Here is a 19,801-nt window from a genome sequence, read left to right as displayed (position 1 = left end):
GGTTCCTTTTCAAGTCTGTCCTACCAACTTCGACTACCTTCATGATTTGTTTGTGTCAGAGTTAGCAGAGAAACCACATTGACATGGTATTGCGGTGTTTTCTACAGGTTAGTTTGAAATTCCAAATCTTGCTACCCAAGTTGCAACCCAAGTTTGTGACTGCACAGATTAATATTACATTTTTGATTAGGCATACCAATTTTGGAGTTTGCTATTCTCTGCCTGGAGAAGTCGTTTTTGATTTTGTTTAATTTAAAGGAATTGGGAGTAATAATGAAAGTTAAATATGTATGAGACAATTTGTGTCTGGACAAAATACACAAGTGACAAATACTGTAGGCTCGCAATAATTCAAACTCAGATAATTCATACTTCTGGTTAATTAAAAAAATAAAAATCAGTTTTGGTTGTCCCACTATGTTTTTAATGTATTCATAAGCCACTTAATTCGAACGGCGTTTTCGTGCAAGTCATACTTTTTGTTCTTGCGGCCCCGTTGATTGTGCTTCTTTCCGAGCACTGGTGCACTACAGAGACGCAACACTCGCGGAGCTTGTTTCCGCAGGTGTTGCTTCTCTGCAGTGTACCGGTACTCGGTGAGAAGCGCACTCAACGGATCGGCATCCACATCCAAACCGCATCCACAACGTTCTTAAATTATTGTATCCCTATCTGTGCCGCACCCGCAGACTTTGTGTCCGCATCCGAACCACATTCACAAAATTTGGAACTGCATCTGACCCGTATTCTGTGCATTCATTTTACATCATGAAATCAAGCATGAATATAAAAAAAGCATCTGGATGGTATTCTATAAGCCGTCTGCTTACTTCTGTGCACAGAATGTTTCGTGTCAGAATACAGTGAAAGTCATTTGATCGTATTCTGTTTTGTCATATTTGTATTATGAGCAATCATCCTTCTAGAGACTTTTCACATCACTTGGAGGATGATCGCAGTTATGAGATCTTGGGAGTCCATGGCACTCCGTCCAGAAGTGCTCAAAAGCAAAGGGTGATTCCACAAGAGATTGAACCTGCATGTCCACTCAACATTTTTATTTTTTTCTGTTTCTTTTGTATGTGATGTAGACTCGGATGAATCGCACTAAACTTAACTTTTTGTCTCGAAAAAGTGTTTTCACTATACGAGAAGAAGATGCTTTTAGATTGCGCGACGGCCCTGCTCCCACCGCGGACTGCAATAGTTGCCAACTTTGCAGTCCTTTGGAAGGCCGGCAAAGAGTACAGTGTAGGCCGCATATAATGAATGTCGTGGGAGTTGCGAAAATCCGCACTGTAAGCGGTACCGCGTTATAACCAAAACATCAATTTTTCAGGCCAGAATACATGCCATAAGACAACTTACCTTTGTAAAAGAATTTATTTTACGTTAGATGAAAAATAAAGCTTAGTTTGAGGAAAGTCTTTATTTCATTAGACTAGTACATTTCTCTCTCACGTGTGTCACACATTTTGAAAGAAATGAGCGACTTTTGCCTGGTGCCGCCTTTTAACGGCGTCGCGGGTTGCGGACGGACGTTGCGAGCATTCAGGATTGCTAACCCTAATCACTTTTCTTCGGCGATGAAAACACGTGAAAATTCGCATCCTTTATACGGTACGCGCCAGTAATACCTTCAACTTGAGCACAGGCATGAAATGCTCCAAATAAGAAATCCGGGCGATATTCGAAAACACAAATGCTTAGAAAGCACCACTGTAGTCGAAGTAAACAAACATGACGACACGGGCGTTTCTGCTGTCTTGAGAGTGCCGCCACGACATCGCCGCGCGAGTAGGTGGATCTTCCCTTCTAGTACGTGCTGGGTTATTATAGCAACACACAACGAAAATTCACAGTCAAGGATAGCGCTTTTATGCGGAATGATAAGCTTCCACCACGCCGTCTACGTCGACCAACAACGATCACAACTGACGCCATGTTTGCAGATGGAGGCAGCCGGCCCGCGACCGGCATGCAATGCGCGCGAACACTTCTCCTCGACTTGCGATTGTCTGTGGTTGCGGTTGTTTCCAACCACGGTGTAGTGTTTCCAATGCAGCGGAGGGACGCACGCACGTGAACGACACGTGCGTGCACGTGAACGACACGTGCGTGCGTCCCTATGTCGCTATGGCAACTGAAGCCTCTCTCTTCGCTTCTCCTCGCTTCTTCGAGCAACCTCCTTGCCCCGCGAGTGCCGCAGTCCATGCCGGTCAGTCGACGCGGACTGCGGGCTGTTCCAAAAACCGCACTATAACCGGTATTTCCCTTCGCGCGCCTGCATTTTAAGCGGTATGTAATTACATGCAGTTCTATGGAAGGCGAACCGGTGGTTTAAAAAATCCGCGTTATACCCGGTCCTGCACTATAAGCGGTTACGTTGTAAGTGGTCTATACTGTAGTACACCAAAAATGCTTCCTCTTTCATGCAATGCACAAAAGTTTAAGTCAACCGCATGCAATTATTATGTGTTCTATGAATTAAAAAAAGATATATAAAAAATTCATAACTTTAGACTAGTTGAAACAAATACACAAAATTTGAGGCCTTCTATCTCAATATGTATGGCATAAACGAGTTTGAAAATTACACATAATATAGACGCTTTACACACGCGCTAGATTCCAGCCGCCATTGCTGACCTTCTCTTGTCTTACCAAGATGCAGAGCCAGTGAAGCGAGCGTTAACGAGATACCACAAAGGCCAATGCTGGGGTGAAGGATGCAGTAGAATCTAAAAATGGCAATAACCTGCCCTGCTGTGGTCATGATGACGTGAAGCAAGCGTAATAGGGGAAAACAAAAATTGAAGGTCAGTTATGGTAGCGCCCATGCACAGCTGCTGCAAAGCGTCTATAGGCCAGGGCCTCTAAAATAATCCTTTAAAATATATGAACTTTCAATAAAAATGTTAACATAGAAAAACATTATATTGAAAGAACACATTTTAAAAAAAATACCCATATTTAAAAAAAAAAAAATAAAAAAGTTCTTAATTTTATTAAAGCTCTGGGGTACAACTCTTTTTAGGTCAGGAAAAAACCACATTCAAAAACATGTTGTGCCATTTGCTTGGTACAAAAGTTCCAAGCGGTCAAAGTGGCGGTTGCGAAGCGTCTTGACTCCGTCCTTTTTCACTTCACCCCACTGCTGGTATCTTTTTTTTTTTTTTTTTTTAGAAAAAAGCAACTTTTTTTTTTTTGCAACAAATAAGAAATTGATGTGTTGTAGCTTGCTGTAATAGAAAATATCTTTCCAGATTTTTTTTCTTTTTTCTTTTGGTCAAGTATGGGCATTCATGAAAGTTTATGCTCATGCGTGGTGTGCACGTTCCGGTAGAGAACCAGCATACCCCACTTCTGTGTTCGCTTCAGTTTTGTAGCTGCCCTGGACACTTGTGAGGAACATACAAACAGGAAAAAATTATTCCTGTTTGTCCATTGAAGCCAGCATCTTCCATTCTGAAATGGCTCAAAAAATTTTATGGGGGGAGAAAACAGGCAGAGATTGAAATAGAAGTGTTGACAAAAATATGCTCAAGCTTAAAGGAGCTGTGCGACAGTTTCAGTGCTTTGCTTGAATAATTTGGGAGTTGGTGTCTCGACCTTTCTGAGGTGAAGAACAAAAATCCGCTTTTGCCTGCATGTCCTAGTTTTTATTTTCAAAATGAACAAAGATTGAGGTTTTCGGCACCTCTCAGCTCCTTCACCATCTTCCGAGTCACGTGAGCTGTGACGTTAGTGGGGGTTTGCTCGGTGTTCCGGTGAAGCTCTCTCTCTAGAGCCATCAGTCAACAGCGAGAACTCATCCCCTCGCGACCGCGTGACCATGTGCTGGCGGGCGCGCCGCGAACAATATGGTGAAAGGAGGACAGTCTCATCCAGGTCCGGCCATACCCATCCGGCTCTGTCCCCCTCCCCCTCCGGCTTCTAGCGGCTGTTCGCGGTAGCAGATAGTGCTGACGGTTTTGTGGGCCTAGGATAGATGGCACCACTAAAACTCTAAAACTCCGTATAATAAAAGTTGTGTTGATGATACCAGGTTTTTGACGCATTTATATTTGTTTGAACAAAATTTATATAAAAGTTACCTTTTATCGAGCAGGTACTCGCACAACTTGCTATCTTTTTACAAGACCCCCTTGACGTCACGCCGCGTGTTTCTCATGGCCGCCGCTTGCTGCTGCAGGTCGGGGAGTATTCTAATCTTAGCCTTGCGATTACGCGGCGGTATCGCAACATTTCGAAGGATGGAGGTGTGTTTTCTGTCCTTTGTGACAAGGTGAACAATGTCAAAAGTAGAAGATGCCGATTCTTTCAACGTTAAAATCGTTACACAGCTCCTTTAAGTATATAGGCGGTACTTCCTCTTGCGCATATTTCTGTCAGCACTTCCTTTTCATTCTCTGCCTCTTTTCTCTCCCATAAGATTTTCTGAGCTGTTTCCGAATGGTAGATGCCGGCTTCAACGGAGAAACTTTGGAAAGTTGGACATACCTGACAGCGAGAGCAACCCTGAATCACGTATACTGCCTGGCAAATGTAAACCTCCTTGGCTACGCTTGAACATAAGCGCCCTGTACCCTTTTACCCGAGGTGTCATTCTTTTATTTTCTACAGTTTTAGTAAACGAGACATGCGAAGTTCAAGCGCCATCAAGTTCATGAAGTCCTGCCTTGACAAGCCTCCCCCCCACACGCACACATACACAGACACCGGTTCACTGATTAGGAGTTCATATTTCGCTTATGAGGCACCAAAACGGGAATCATCGTTCCCCGTTTGTAAGTGCCCGGGGCAGCTACAAAACTGATATGAACACGGAAGTGGGATATGCTGGTTCTCCACCAGAACATGCACTGCATGCATGAGCGTAAACTTCCATGAATGCCCGTAAACAACCACAAAAAGAAGAAAAGTATGGAAATATATGTATAATTACAGCAAGCTACAACACATAAATTTCTTATTTGTGGAAAAAAAAAAAAAGGTTGCTTTATTCTTGAAAAAGAAGAAAAAAAAGATACCAGCAGCAGAGTGAAGTGAAAAATGCCAAAGTCAAGACACTTCGCTTTGGAACCGCCACTTTGACTGCTTAGAGCTTTCTTCCAAGCAAATGGTGCAACAGTTTTTTGTATGCTGTTTTTGCCTGGCATAAGGAGAGTTGTACCCCACAGTTTTAGTAAAATTGAGACCGGGTTTTTTTAATTTTGTTTTTCAATATGGGCATTTGTTTTAAAATTCAAAGTAATTTTTTATGTTTATATTTTTATCGGAAGTTAACATCTTGCAGGATTATTTTAGATGCCTTAACCTATATTATGTGCAGCTTCCAAACTCGTTAATGCCATACATATTGAGCTAGAAGGCCTCAAAGTTAGTGTATTTGTTTCACCTGATCTGAAGTTGTGAATTTTTATACTTTTTTTTAATTCATAGAGCACATAATAATTCCATGTAGTTAACTTAAACTTTGGTGCGTTACATGAAACAGGAAACATTTTTGGCATACTACTCTTTGCCATAGGACCACAAAGTTGGAAACTATTGCAGTCCACGGTAGGAGCAGGGTCTTCGTGCAATCTTAAAGCATTTTTGTTTCATAGTGAAAATGCTTTTCCGAGACCAAAAGTTCAGTTTAGTGCGATTCATTTGTGTGTACGTCACATATAAAAAAAAAAAAAAAATGCCAAGTGGACATGCAGGTTCGATCTCTCGTGGAATCACCCAGGAATTTAGTTTTTTTTTCTTTTTGCCTTGTAAAACCCACTTCAAGCAGACACATATTTTATATACATAAAAATTAACAAAGTACATTGCATCATTTTATTTAGGCCAAACAATAAAATAGGGGGAGAGGAAAGGCGGTCACTCACCACAGCAAAGTACTCATGTGTAACGTGCAAGTACACCACTGGGAAAATATCACAATATTCAGTAATGTCAATACCTTCTATCGGGTTCAGTTTTAAAGACAAACCTTCAACGGCATGCTCGGAACCACATAATTAAAAACAACTTGCCAACTGTAAAAAAAAAACAAAAAAAACACATGCAACATTTTGTTTGCTGAGGTTGCTGTGTGGAAGAAACAGAATATCGTCAGCTTGGGCGGATTCAGACTGTTTTGCCGCTTTTAAATTTAGACCAGCTATGAGAAGTTTCTTTCTGCTGGTGCATTTAATGCTGGGATGTCATGTACGAACTGCGCTACAAGAGTGAGGTACGAAAACTCGTGCTGGCTCAAGTTTCCGTACCACTCAACTAGTCACTCTACACTCTGCAGTCGCACAAGTTTAAGGGCCGGCTCGGCCAAAATGTAGATCAGGACCTGCGGATATCCTAATCCGATCTGCATTCACAGCCCCTGGCATCCGCATCCATTCCGCAATCCGTCAAATCTGATTAATCTTGATGTGCATCTGCCAATTGATTGTGGATATCTGTGGAGGATCTGCAGGTAATCTGCGGATATGCAGGGCTCTACAAATGATCTATGAAAGAAGGCACCACGCAAAAATTTCCATAGCAACTTTCGCTGACGCTGTGACGTGGTGGCATGGCCTAGGTCCATGTCACAGCGTCTGCGCAAGTTGCTATGAAAAGTGCCGCGCAGTGCCCGTTTTCATTGCTCGTGTATCCCCTGCTTAATGGTCCACATTAGACAACTTTTTGGCCTGATGAACAAACTTAATTTTGTTTTGAGTTGTCATGTGCTGTCTAAACAGTCCATGATAAACAACATTTTTGAGGGATAAATAAACTTGTCGTGAATTTCACAAATGTTTCACGTGTGGCATACCTGTTTATGATCAGTTGGCCTATGTAAAGAAAATCATAAAATATCTACTTTGTATGTGTAGCCATTCATATGGCAAATCATAATTTTACTGTCGAGACCGGTTATAACGAAATCGGTTATAACGAAATAGCGGCTACAACGAAGCGATCACGATTTCCCATTCCCTTTTTCACTTCGTTATAACCGAAGTCGGTTATAACGAAATAGCAGATATAGCGAAGTGATTTCCGTTTCCCGTTGACTTCGTTATAACCGGTCTCGACAGTACTTTTATCATATTCAGATAAATTTCTGATAATTCAGACAAAATTCGTGGCTTCTTGGAGTTTGAATTAATGAGTCCACTGTAGCACGAGAAATTAAATGAGATGAGAGAGAAATAGGAACAGTATGCAGATAATAGATGAGGAGGAAAGGAAGGTTAGGACAAACCCACCACTGCTTTTTTTATGGCAGTGGAGAACATACACAAATGGTGAAGCAACTTAACATATTAAGGTTACTGTAGATATTTAATATTTTAGCAATTAAAATACTTTTTAAGGTGCCATGAGATTTCTGTAGCTCAGTTGTAACTTCATTACATTTTCGGTGTAATTTGTATCTTGGTCGTTAAATCACAGTTCTCAAAAATTATGTTGATGAACAAATTTACAGTAATTTATAATTTATTCCCAGCATCAGTGCTATGTGTTGTCAATGCCTCAAGCTCTATTTTGAGTAAGATGCTGAATCGGAGTGGAGCTGCACTAATACCGTATTTACTCAAGTATTAGCCGCACTGTTTATGGAGAAAGCCTGAAGGTTAGCTTTTTCGCGGAGCACGCGGATCGCTAATCATTGCGATGGACAGCATGACTCCAGCAGTTTACAGGACAGAGATAACGTCTTCGTGCGAAGATATCATCCGTGAAGGTTGCATTTGTATAAAGACTCGGGTTCGTGATCTGGTTATTCGCTGTGTTATTTATGCACAACATGATGATTGGCTGTATACATGTTCTGCGGAAAAGTAGACGCAAGGGCCTTGTTCATAAATAGTGCAACTATTGCTCGAGTAAATACGGTATCTGATTTGCATTGGAAACGGGAATGTCGTCACTTGCAGTTCACCGCAGCACTGTACAATATTCTGAAACTGAAACATGACTTGGTTTGTAACTAAATTAGTTTGAAGGTTAACGTGTGCGGCTCTGGGAGAGATGCACGAGATAAGCAAGACCGGTTAATATCCACAAAGACTACAACACTCTGTGACTAATAGCGCTCATCCTTGTACCATAGAAAATTAGAAATTGTGTGTGTTTGGCACAACGTAGCCTACATTGTTTTTGTGTCTAATTATGTTTCATCTTTAATTATTATCTTTTATTTAATTATCTTTAATCTTTCATTATAGTCATTAGAGCACTCTACAGCGTCTTGTGAACTCCTAATAGCTATCTCGCCTTTTGTTTTTCTAGCCGTTGGCTGAAGACACGAGAATTTTGGCAGACGTTTGACTCGAGCATCCGTGGCCTCAACTTGTGGATGGAAGAGATAGAGACCATCCTCGTTCAGTGTCGTCTTCCGAACGGCGATCTCGACATGGAGCTCTCTCAAAAACATCAGGAGGTGAGGACACCTTTTGTTTGCTTATATATCAATGGAACGGTCGGTTTGCTCTTCTTCCTTCCTTGGTACACAAGCAAATACAGTGAAACTTCACTTGAACAAACTTCAAGGGACCTCAGGAAAAAGTTTGTTAAAGTGAAAGTTCACTCAACTGAAATAAGTATGTTGCAGCTTGTTATCACAAACTAAAGGAAAAATCGAGTGTTCAAATGATATTTCAACCCATTCATTTGTCACTCTGCTCATTTGCAAGTGTATTTCCGACACTTAGCACTCTTAATTGTAGACAATGACGATGCCGGGATCCCAAATGCTTTCGCAGCGTCGACTCGACGCTGCCCGGCGTCCAGCCTTCGCAAAATATCCCGTTTTTCGTCTAGAGACAGGCGCTTTCGCTTGGCGCTCATGATTAACCAGCATGCGATCGCCTTTTCTTGGTGGCTGAAGCTGCGGCTATGGCTATGGCTGTGAAGCCAGCTAAACACGCAAAACCAGCTATGGCTTCGGCTGGCTACGTGCTTATCTAGATAGCTAATCCAGTTCAAAGCTAAAATGGCGGCAAATTATACGTCGCGCGCTTCTCAGCGTGAAAATATGCAACAAAAAGTGCGGGTTGTACTTCTTGGAGTGATCAATATGACCCGGTAGATACAGGATGGTGCCGCGGAATAGGTTCGTTGAACTGAAATGCGCATTGCTCTGAGTTTCGTTAAACTGAAGGGCGTTTGCATTGGGTTCAATGGTGCTTCGGTGGGGGATTTAAAAAAGTTCGTAAAACTGAATAGTTTGTTTAAGTGACGTTCGTTCAAGTGGTATTTTACTGTAGTAGTGTTGGCCAATGTAAAGACACGGCCATATGGCTGTGGGTCTTGTTTGTTCATCAGTGCTGTGTCCTGGTTTGGGAGAAGGCAGTGAAAGGCCTTCTAGTCTCTTCATTCCCTCTCTTTTTCCTCGGGACTTTTAGTCTATGGAGAAACAAGTCACAGAAAAGATGCCTCACTTCGAAGAGGTCAAGAAGATGACTCAGCAAATAATGGAGCAATGCTCGGCCGCTGACGGGGTGCTGCTGCAGCAGAAGCTCGAAGGCCTGAAACGGAGATGGAAGGCCATAATCTCAGAGCTGCAGTCGAGGAGGGAAAGGTAATATACCACCATATTTTTTAACCTTTTTTTGACTAAGTAATAAGGAGTTATTTCCTTAAAGCTAAATTTATAACAATACTCAAAGAAGCTACTGTATATCTCCCAGTGAAACACCATTTGCCACATAACGGCTTCCTGGTGGTTTCTTTTTCAAGTTCTTTCTGAGAGCTTTAAATATTTTTGTTTTGCTTAGAGATTAGTATACAACACCAAGACAACCCAAAGCATGCTCCTCTATAAAAAGGTTACACAACACATCATAATTTGAACATTGAACATTGACAGGATGCATTCTTTACTTCATTGTGAGTAAAAATTTCCACACTAGACTTCAAGGAAGTCTGAAACCCCTCTCTAATCCCCTAAATTTTTTGTACGCACTTTGATAGGACACTGATGCCACAATATGTGTTTTTAGCTCAGAAACCATTTTCTAATTCAGTATTTATGTTGCGAAACAACTTATAAGTTATTCGTGAAACTAATGAAACTAGTGCAAACTTTCTAACTTTCATTTTGAAGGACCAACCCTTAAATAGAAGTTAGTTTAGGTTTCACTCCTAACTTAAAATATTTCTCAACACATAAATATTGTGCAAATTTTATTTTTTTTTTGGTAAAATTTTTGTTGGTGACATTGAATCTTCTAACTAGACACTTAAAAAGAAAAGTGGGGAGAGAGTTTTGTGTGCTTTAAGATAGGTGTCTTAATCTCCTTAAAGTATAGATAGGAAAGGAAGTAGACAATTAAACAAGCTACCGTGGTATCTATCCTCAGAGATAGCCCACCTAAAATTGAAAGCAAATCGGGGGAAAATTAGGACTAAGCTAACTCAATGTGCAATAAAAAAAAGTTGGAGAAATGCTAGTTCTAGATTCTGTGACCTACAAAACTTGTGATTTCAAGGATGAATTAAATACGACTGCCCTTCCCAGTCAGCAATGTTTGCTTATTTCCCGTCGTGGATAAGTAACACCATTTCTGCCGATGTCACCATTGACCAGGGCCTTGAAATTATTAGAAGTGGGTTATATTTCGGTGTTTCTGAACAAATAGCAAATCCTGCCAAAAATAGGGGGCGGGTTATTTTTCATGGGTGGGGCATCTCTCGGGACATTACGGTAACTTGTTTGTGCAAGGCTAAAGAGGGGGAAAGGAAGAACACCAGCCAATAGACTGGCAGGACTGATAATGCCGATTCCCCAGACGTTAGACAATCAGTTGTTTCTTGGATTGACGGAAAGGTAAGCCTGCAGATCTCACAGTTACGCAGTGAAAATTGTCACACAGCCAAAGACCTCCCACATGTTCTCTTTTTTCATGCGAAGCTTGTCTTGTCTCTCTTTCTGTGAACCAGACTTGCAGTGGACAATTCTCGTCTGGAGCAAGTCAAAGAAGACATGTCGGAGTTGAAGCCCTGGCTTCTGGAAGCAGAGAGCTTGCTAGCTTACAGGCCGAATGAGGGCGATGACATTGAGAATTGCAAGGAAAGGCTTGAGCAGATTAAGGTAAGTGGTACAGCTGTAAAGTAATCTCGTGACAGGATAATTGATTCATCGTTAATTATGGTCAGCAACAGCTTAAGGGCCCGGTATGGGCTTTGCATTGGGCACAACCTTTCTGCATTTGATAATGCTTTATCACACATGCTGTCAAAGCCTGGCGAAAGGCAACGAGCGTGCGCTGGAGGCGGAGCACCGACTATAGTTAAAAGTTCAATTTACTCCCCAGTAGCACATGAGACGAGACCTGCAAGGGGCCTGAGTGGGTAACTTTTTTAAGGTTGCGATAAAGTTTCAGTGACTATAACTGCAAGCTACATAGTTCTATATTTTTAGAGCAAGTTGAAACTTAGTTGCAGTTATTTCTTAACATGATGGTGGCAATCACAAATTACACCAGTTTATTCTGAACATCAGTGCTATGTGTTCTGTTGTCACTATCTTAAACTCCACTGTGAATAAAGTGCTCACTTGAAATAGAACTACCCAGTATCTTCTTTAAAAATTGTTGGTGAGTAGTTGCAGCACATCCTAAAAGTAATTCAACCGTCACTTAGTTACTTTTCATGTGTAGGGGTAAATAGATGCATCTGTTAAAATGTTTACTAAATGAACTGCGTGTCAACTGAAGTAACTGTAATTTAATTAGTAATTATTTTCTAAGAAATCTCTGGCAAGCTGAATGCAAGAGTGTGCAACTTTCTGTTTTTTTACTTTTAAAATTCTAGTCATATCCCACTTTTCCTAAAAGCAGTGCAGCAATTTTTTTTTAGGTTAACAGTTTTATGTGGGAGCAAAAATAATGGTGATATTTTACTTGGTCCAACTTGATTAACTGAATAATTGATTTAAGGAACTAACCAGACGCGATTGCGGCATCAGATTTTGCATGCTTGCCGTTGTTGTTTGTCTAGAAATGCGAGGAAGAGATTGGAGCCAAGAGATCCAACCTGCTTTCCGTGATCCTTGGCGGCTCACTGGTCAAGCCTTCCGAAGTCGAGAGTCTGGAGGCCAGGTTTCAAAAGGTGAGTGTCTCTCCAAGTGTGGACATGTTGCTTGGATTTCCTAAAGGGCTGGTGGCAACAAACTCGTGTGGTTCATGTTCAGTGTGGGTCAGATGAATCTAACACACTTCCAATAGATAGCAAAAATCGGTTTTGTATCCAAGCTAGTTTACAATGAAGCTGAAGTTAGGTGTTCTACTAATTTATGTGGAAATATTAAAGAAAACACTTGCCTAAATCAGCGGTTCCAAATAAGAACCAGAATTTAGTATGGATCGATATGGAGTTGAGCCTTTTTTACCCCAATGTGAGCAAAAAAGGCACTTCTTTTCTGTGAGTGAAAACAGTGAAAAGAGCAAAGACAATCATTATGACTGCTGAATTTTGTGATTTCATAAAACGGAAGCTGGTGGCAGAAAACAGACTTATTGAGCTCTCCCTCGTGTGAGTATCTTGTCAGGGTGGCACCAGGTCTGTTGCATGATTTGGGTTGTTCTAAAGCTGCTACTGTTGACAGCATTCTTTTGTTCAACCTCCAGCAAATTTGGCTAAACCTGTGAAACCTGTGTCTGTGTCTGTGAAAAAAAAAAAAAATCCTTCGACTCTTTGTTTAGTTAGGAAGTGGGGCCATCTGGTCAGAGTAAAAGTGGAGAGTTGTCAACCTCATAAGTACAATTTATGCAAAATCAAAACTTTATTTCTGTTCCATTCTTCATTTCATTTATTATGCCCTTAAGCCCAAAGGCATGACACAGGGGGTGGGTTAATTCAAAAAGACACATGAAGAGAACATAGCTTAAAGGGGCACTAAAGAGGATTCTGCAGTGATCTGTTTTTGGTCATAACTAATTCTGCAGGCCCTAAGAATCTTAAAAGTCCAAAAGCTACAATCATTCGATGCCGAATTCCCTATTAAAAATGTGATGAAAGGTTGGGGGACACACTCCTTTCTGGGCGGATTTTTCCGCTCAGAAAAGGCAGGGCATATCCCAGCAGGGGTGTCAGCACGGTGACGATGGGTTCTCATCGGCCAATTGCAAGCCGTTTCAATTACAAGCCACCTCTTCAAGAAAGGCGGCTTGCAATTGGCCGACAAGCACCCATCATCACTGTGCTGACACTACTGCTGGGGTATGTCCTGCTTTTTCTGAGCGGAAGAATTCGCTCAGAAAGGAATCTGTCGCCCGACCTTTTTTCACGTTTTAGTGCGATAGCATTCTTTAGCTACCCCCCCAGATTTCTTGGACTTTCTGGCCTCCTAATGCACAGTAGAGCATTCAAGCTCACATTCTCATGCTCCTTCACATTTGCACCCTCTTTGAAGGACCCGACGACATCGACGTCATCCTAGAGGTCATCTTAGAGGTTGTCCTAGACGTCATCCTCCAGGACGTCATCCTCGACCTCGTCCTTGAGGTCATCCTAGAGGGCATTCAAAGATTGCCCTAGAGGTCGTTCTAGACATCGTCCTAGACGTCATCTTTGATGTCGTCCTCTAGGACGTCGACGTTTTCTTAAATGTCGTCCTTGAGGTTGTCCTAGACAAATGCTATCGCAATTCGTAGACCACCAATAATAAAGGTTTCTGCAGCAATTTAATAGGGAAATCGGCATTCCGTTAATGTAATTTTTGGATTTTTAGGATGCTTAGGTCCTGTAGAATCAGTTAGGACAAAGAACAGACAATCGCAGAATCCTCTTTAGTGCCCCTTTAAGAGTCAAAAACATGTGGTTGCCATAGAACAACTAAATAAAGTAGTAATGGCAAGTTGAAAATCAGCCTTTGCCAGTTATTGACACTATGGGTGGAGAAAGACAATGTTCATAGGCTGACATCTAGGGAAAAAAAAAGCATTAAAAGGAGAGGTGTTATATGTAATGGGCTGGTCCCTACTTTTAGCTGATTATTCTTGCACAATGATATGTAGGATAGTTCTAGAATGGTGTTTGTTTGGATGATACATTTTTGGAACCAACATGAAATAAGATAAAATTCAGCTGTGTTTGAGACTTTGTGTGTCATGTTGTCATTCATCTTTTCCCCAGTCTCGAGGCTTTGTCTTAAATTTTGTTAACCCTTCCCCAGCTCGTTTTAGAGCACAGCTCTTAGGCGCTCGTTCTTGTGTTTCACGGCGTCAGCATCGCCATCGGCGTAAACGGTAAAACTAACGTCACATGAACTCAACACCTATTCATTTTCTCCGCTAAATTTAGTGGGGAATTGAATTGGTGTTGAGGTCACGTGACATCAATTCTCCCGCTAGCGTTGTAACTAAATTTGTTCATAGGTGACGTGACACAAAGTCAATGAAGTCATTTTTCCTGCTAAATTTAGTGGGGAACCTGAATTGGTATTGAGTTGATGTGGTGGTTAATTTTCCAGCTAAATTTAGTGGGGAAACTGTGGGAAGGAGGGGAGGGTATGGAGGAGGAGGGGTGGGAGGATCCTTCATACCCTCCCCTCCTTTTTCTTATCTAAATAGCATTATAATAAATAATTAATTTTAATATATTTATACATATATACTGTAAAGTTCCGAAAGAACACCCGCCTAAAATAAGAGATGAAGTGCAAAACATGGGGTGGGCTATCTTTCGTGATGCCGCAGCAAAGTTTTATCAAAAATTAATGATAAACACCCTGATACTGGCTCAAACCATGTGACGCGGGAACTGATACCACAGATCGCGGACACCGCAAATTCGCGTTTCAGAATGTGATAAACACGCGGGAATTCGCTACAAACTCCTGTGTCACGGGAAAGGATACCGCAGGTTGCGGACGCAGGAGATTCGCTTCTCATGGTATGAAGGACCCGCGGAAACCTGCCAAGAACTCGCGTCTCATGGGAACGAAGACCGCAAATCGAAGGTGCAGCAGATTCAAGCTTTATGATGCAATAAACACGCGGCAACCCTCTACAAACTTTCCTGCCACGGGAACCGATATCGCGCGCACATCGCGGACAAAAACACGGGAATCCGCTACAAACTTGTATGTTACGGGAACAAATACCGGAGATCGCAAACGCAGCAGAATCATATTTCACGATGCAAAATACACACGGGACCAACTCGTGTGGAATCGAGATCGCGCGTAGAGATCGCAAACAAAAACGCGGGAATCCGCAACAAACTTTTTGTCACGGGTACGGATACCGCAGGTTGCGGATGCACCACATTCGCATTTCACGGTGCAACATGCACGCGGGAAAAACCCGCATATTACAGGATCCAATATCGCGGACAAAGACGCGGGAACCCGCTATGAACTCTTGTCAAACGTGCCGGTACAGCAGATTGCAAGGCCAATGCGATTCCTGTCGGACATTGCTTGATGTCCACTAAATTCGAGGGGTTAGTGATTTTTCGTAATTTTTCTGTTCCAGATATTTAGCCAGAAAAACTGGATGGGCGATCTCTCAAGGGCGGGCGTTCTCTTGGAACTTTACTGTATATATATATATATATATATATATATATATATATAGATATATATAAATAAAAGACATATAAACCGTAGCATACCGCGCATCTGCCCATTCTATATCCAAATTTCTAAGATCTGAGAAAATATGCTCGGTGCTATTATATGTAAAATTGATGACCGGACAAGCGCCCATTCCCCATTTTTTACCGATTATCTCTAAATGTTGAGTGGACGCTTGCCCCGTATTTTACGGTATACATACATACATATATATATATATATATATATATATGTTTATATTATGTACACAGGAGTATGAGGTCTATGTTTGTACATATAAATATTTCTTCCTTGAATTCTTTAGCACGGCATATTGCAAAATCAAAATACCTCAAGAGCTGTGCTCTAATTTCGCATTACAGAGATTTGTAAACCTCTTTCAAGTTTTAATACGAAAGCATTAAAGGGAAGATGGGGCACTTCTACATTTGAGAAAAAACGCTTGAATTGCGTTCATTTGGCTTTTAGATTAACAGATATCAAAAGTGTATTTCAATGCGACGTGCCGGAGAGCCATACGAGCAATTTCAAAATAGGACTGAAGCCCCGCCGCCCTAGCCTTGGGCAGCCAAAAGAGCCGTCGATGACGTCACGCACAGCGACTGTCTTTCGCGTTTTTCTTGCGTTTAACAATACTTGTGCAGCAAATGGTTTGGGTATTCGGGTTCACAGGGTAAAAATACACTAGAATTCACTTCTAACTCATTTTTTCCAAGAAGTTCCGTAGCTTCCCTTTAACTGTCTCATGGAGCGAGCTGATGTCAATAGTTTGAAGCGCGAAAACGGCACCTAGTTTCCTTTGGTTCCATTGGCTGGCGCGCGTCGACGGGGCTCCCATTGGCCGTTGCGCTCGTCAGTTTCCACGACCGCTCACCCCATGGCGCTGCGTGTCCAGCAGTGCGCCGTTAACATAGAGCATACAAGGTCACCATGCCCAGGGGAGCACACGCGCTGACCGGCGCCAAAAAGTATGCAGCAGACGAAAAAGGGAGCGGACGAGCGGCTTGCATGCTTTCGCATTTGCAACTCATAAGAAATGCTTAGGTGTACCTCAATCTTTTTGTTCATAAAATAGATACTATTATTTTATAAAAAGAAATACAAACACCGCAAACGGCTTGACAAAGAAAGAAGAAAACGTTCAGCCTTTCTACTCTCGTGACGAAGGAAGACCAGCGGAGCTGTACTCGATACACTGCCGCAACGCGCATGCTCCCGTTTCCTGTTTTTTCTTGTCCGACACGCCGCCGATCGTGGATACGTCTTCAATGAACCAGAGTCGGTTGCACGTGTCGCACGTGACGCCAAATGGGTAACCCATGAACTCGCTCCAAATCCTCGCCGTCGCGCCCGGGAACTGTTCAGCTGGCGTGGAGTGCAGCCGTCGCCGACCCATTCACGCTGCTGCGTACGTTGCAGAACAGAACCAGCGATGTAAAGGGCGCCGGCGGGCCAACGCCACAGACAACAATTGTGCCATGGAGGCCAAGCGCGCTTGGCCTCCATGGCACAATTGTTGTCTGTGGCGTTGGCCCGTCGGCGCCCTTTACATCGCTGGTTCTGTTCTCGGTGGAGGCTTTCCAGGCGAGCAATGGACATCTTGTAAACCCTGAGATGGGGAACGATAAAAAAACGGACCTCAAACGCAGCAATGTGCTCTTCTTTGGCAAGGGAGTCTGAAGCGCTCAACGCAGTGGAAGTCGAGGTGACAGCGGCTTTGCAGCGGTTACAGACCCATTCACGCTGCTGCGTACGTTGCAGCCAGTCTTCTTTCCCCAAAAGGGCGCGCGGCCGACCCATCCTAAGTCCAAACCGAAACTGATAAGAGCGTAGGAAATAACGCGCAAAACAGACGAGGACGAAGACACACGTGATGAGCGCTGCGCTTGTTACGTGTGCTTCTTTGTCGTTGTCTGTTTTTCGCACTGTTTCCTGTGATGAATTCCCACCAACGCGCCCAACTATCCATTCTTCTATGATAGCTGGAAAGGTTGCCGCCATCTAGGAGTGACGGCGGCAACCAGACTGATTCTGTGCTTGCCGCCGTCGCTTATAGATGGCGGTAGCTGTGCAGGTAGGTTTGTGTCAACAGGCGTTTGATACCGGACACGATCCTGGGGAACCTAACCCTTAACAGCTCCACTGTAAAAAAAAGAGGTTATTCAACAATGGGGATGCTTTCATGGAAGTAACTTTGCAGAGGAAACTTTTATTCATGCAAAGTATTTATTCCAAACAATATATAACCAAAGCAGTTATGGGCACGTTACTGCTAACTCAGTTACTCAGGGGAAGAAAGCAACCCTGCTGCAACATTTACAAAATTGAGAAAGTAGTTTGGTACAGTTACTTTACTAAACTAATGCTGTTACTTTGTCGTCACTTTACAAAAAATATTAGAAAACATTCAAAAGGAACCTTCCTTAAGAGGCCTTTAAATTAAGGTAATCTGATTTTTTGACAAATTAAGATTTTCTCCAATAATCAATATTAACATGTTTGCTTCTTCCTATTTCAATTTTTACTATGAATAGCTCCCCGAACAAGGTCATAATTTAAGACAGTATTGCGGTAAATTCACTATATGATAAAGCATTTATAGTTTCATGGCAGAATCATGGGCAACTTTAGTTCTTCAAAAATTTAAGCTAGCAGATACCTGCTTATGATCCATGAAGAACTTTAAAATAAGCACGACCACCATAAAACATACACGAATACAACAGCATGCATCGAGATTTTGTGTATATCCAGTCATGGTTTGAGTTTTCAATCGGTCAATTCTAATTTTGGATTTCTTTGGTGAGGCAAAAGGGGATTAAAGGCAATAAAGATTGTGTGAATATAAAGGTAATAATAATAAGTCATAACTTGCAGTCAGCTTTGTAGATGTTTTCTTAGGCTACTCCAATCCACTCGTCGGTCAAATCATTTTCTATATGTGCGCAAAATCTTTCATGAAAAACAAAGCTTTTATTTAAAACTTGGAGAGCAATGTTGAGGCAACATCCTTTTGTAAAACCCACTGAACATGGCAGTGGTGCAAAAGAAGCACTGATCAAGGTACAAATGACCACTGCGTATAGAATTCCAAATGGCTGTTTCAATCTTTTCTCGGCCACTTCCTAACGAGATAGGACATGTTTGCGCTCCTCCATCTTACCGCCCCAACTAGAAGAGACCACCCGGAAAGCCCGCAACATGAATATCTATAAATAAACTGATGCAAAGTGTCCCTAGTCCCGGCTAAGGACGGTCTTTCATTGCTTGTGAATGGGGCCAGCTGAACATGAAAAACACAGAGAAAATATATAACATTGCACTGCTGAACTGGCAACATTTAATGATGATCTCTTTTTCCTTTTCTGCTAATCCTTGATTTTGGTTTTCTTTTTCTTTACACTAACTTAGATTTTTTAATTCTTTACACCCAATTTAGGTTTTCTTTTTTTTTTACACTTAATTTGGAATTTCTTTTCCTTTAACGCATTGACCTTTCTGCTGTCGGGATGCTCTCATCCCTTTTCTTCTGTCTTCTTTAAGCAATCTTCCTCTTCTTCTACCTTTGCCTGGAACTCATGTCACTCCACAGGAACATCTTCTCTGAGTTGTGTAGTGCAACGGAAGGGGCACTAATACAGTCCTCGCCTTTTCTTCGATGGCTAGGGATTCCAGTAGTTCTCAGGCGAGTTGATTTTTATGTCGCCCCACAATGTTTACGTTGCACAACATTGCCTCGCATTGGCATGCGCGACAATGGGCTGCAAGGTGTCCTGCTGCTGTCAAGTTTCGTAGAGATGTGGCATGTTCCCTGGTTCTATCATTAATACAGTGCCCTGTCTGCCCAATATAGCACCTTCCACACGTTAATGGAATGTTATAAACGACTTCTTTTCGACATTGGGCGTATCTTGTTTTGTGTGCGATGTTACATGCCTCTTGGTGCCTACATTGGTTTTCGTTTACCCTGTCACACATTGAATACCCCTTGTTCGGCGCGGAGCTTATCACTTGGACCCCTTGCTGGCCTGCAATCTTTTTTAGCCGGTGAGTGATGCCATGGAGATATGGTGCTACCACTATGGGATTTCCAGTCTTTTTCTTTGTTGTTTGCTTGATGCCTTCCTGTCCGCGCTTCAACTTCTGGGAGATATTTGCACATATTGCTATGAGTAGTGTTTCCGGACACCCAGCATCAAGTAGGCTGGATATCTGAGTGTCAAAACTCTTCTGGATCTG

At 42.2% G+C, this 19,801-nt stretch overlaps 1 protein-coding gene across 1 annotated transcript in view; it reads left to right on the top strand.

The window, feature by feature from the left end:
- LOC8023908 (dystrophin) overlaps positions 1-19,801 on the top strand; it is a 502,903-nt gene that overhangs the window by 128,570 nt on the left and 354,532 nt on the right. Inside the window, 4 exon segments of the mRNA XM_040499676.2 lie at positions 8,272-8,422; positions 9,387-9,562; positions 10,924-11,074; positions 11,983-12,093. Coding sequence (XP_040355610.2) covers positions 8,272-8,422; positions 9,387-9,562; positions 10,924-11,074; positions 11,983-12,093 — 589 coding nt within the window.

The sequence above is a fragment of the Ixodes scapularis genome, unplaced genomic scaffold (genome assembly GCF_016920785.2).
Source record: "Ixodes scapularis isolate PalLabHiFi unplaced genomic scaffold, ASM1692078v2 PGA_scaffold2__306_contigs__length_199485367, whole genome shotgun sequence".
Lineage (NCBI taxonomy): Eukaryota > Metazoa > Arthropoda > Arachnida > Ixodida > Ixodidae > Ixodes > Ixodes scapularis.
The sequence above is the reverse complement of the archived record's forward strand: the minus strand, read 5'-3'. Positions and strand labels throughout refer to the sequence as shown.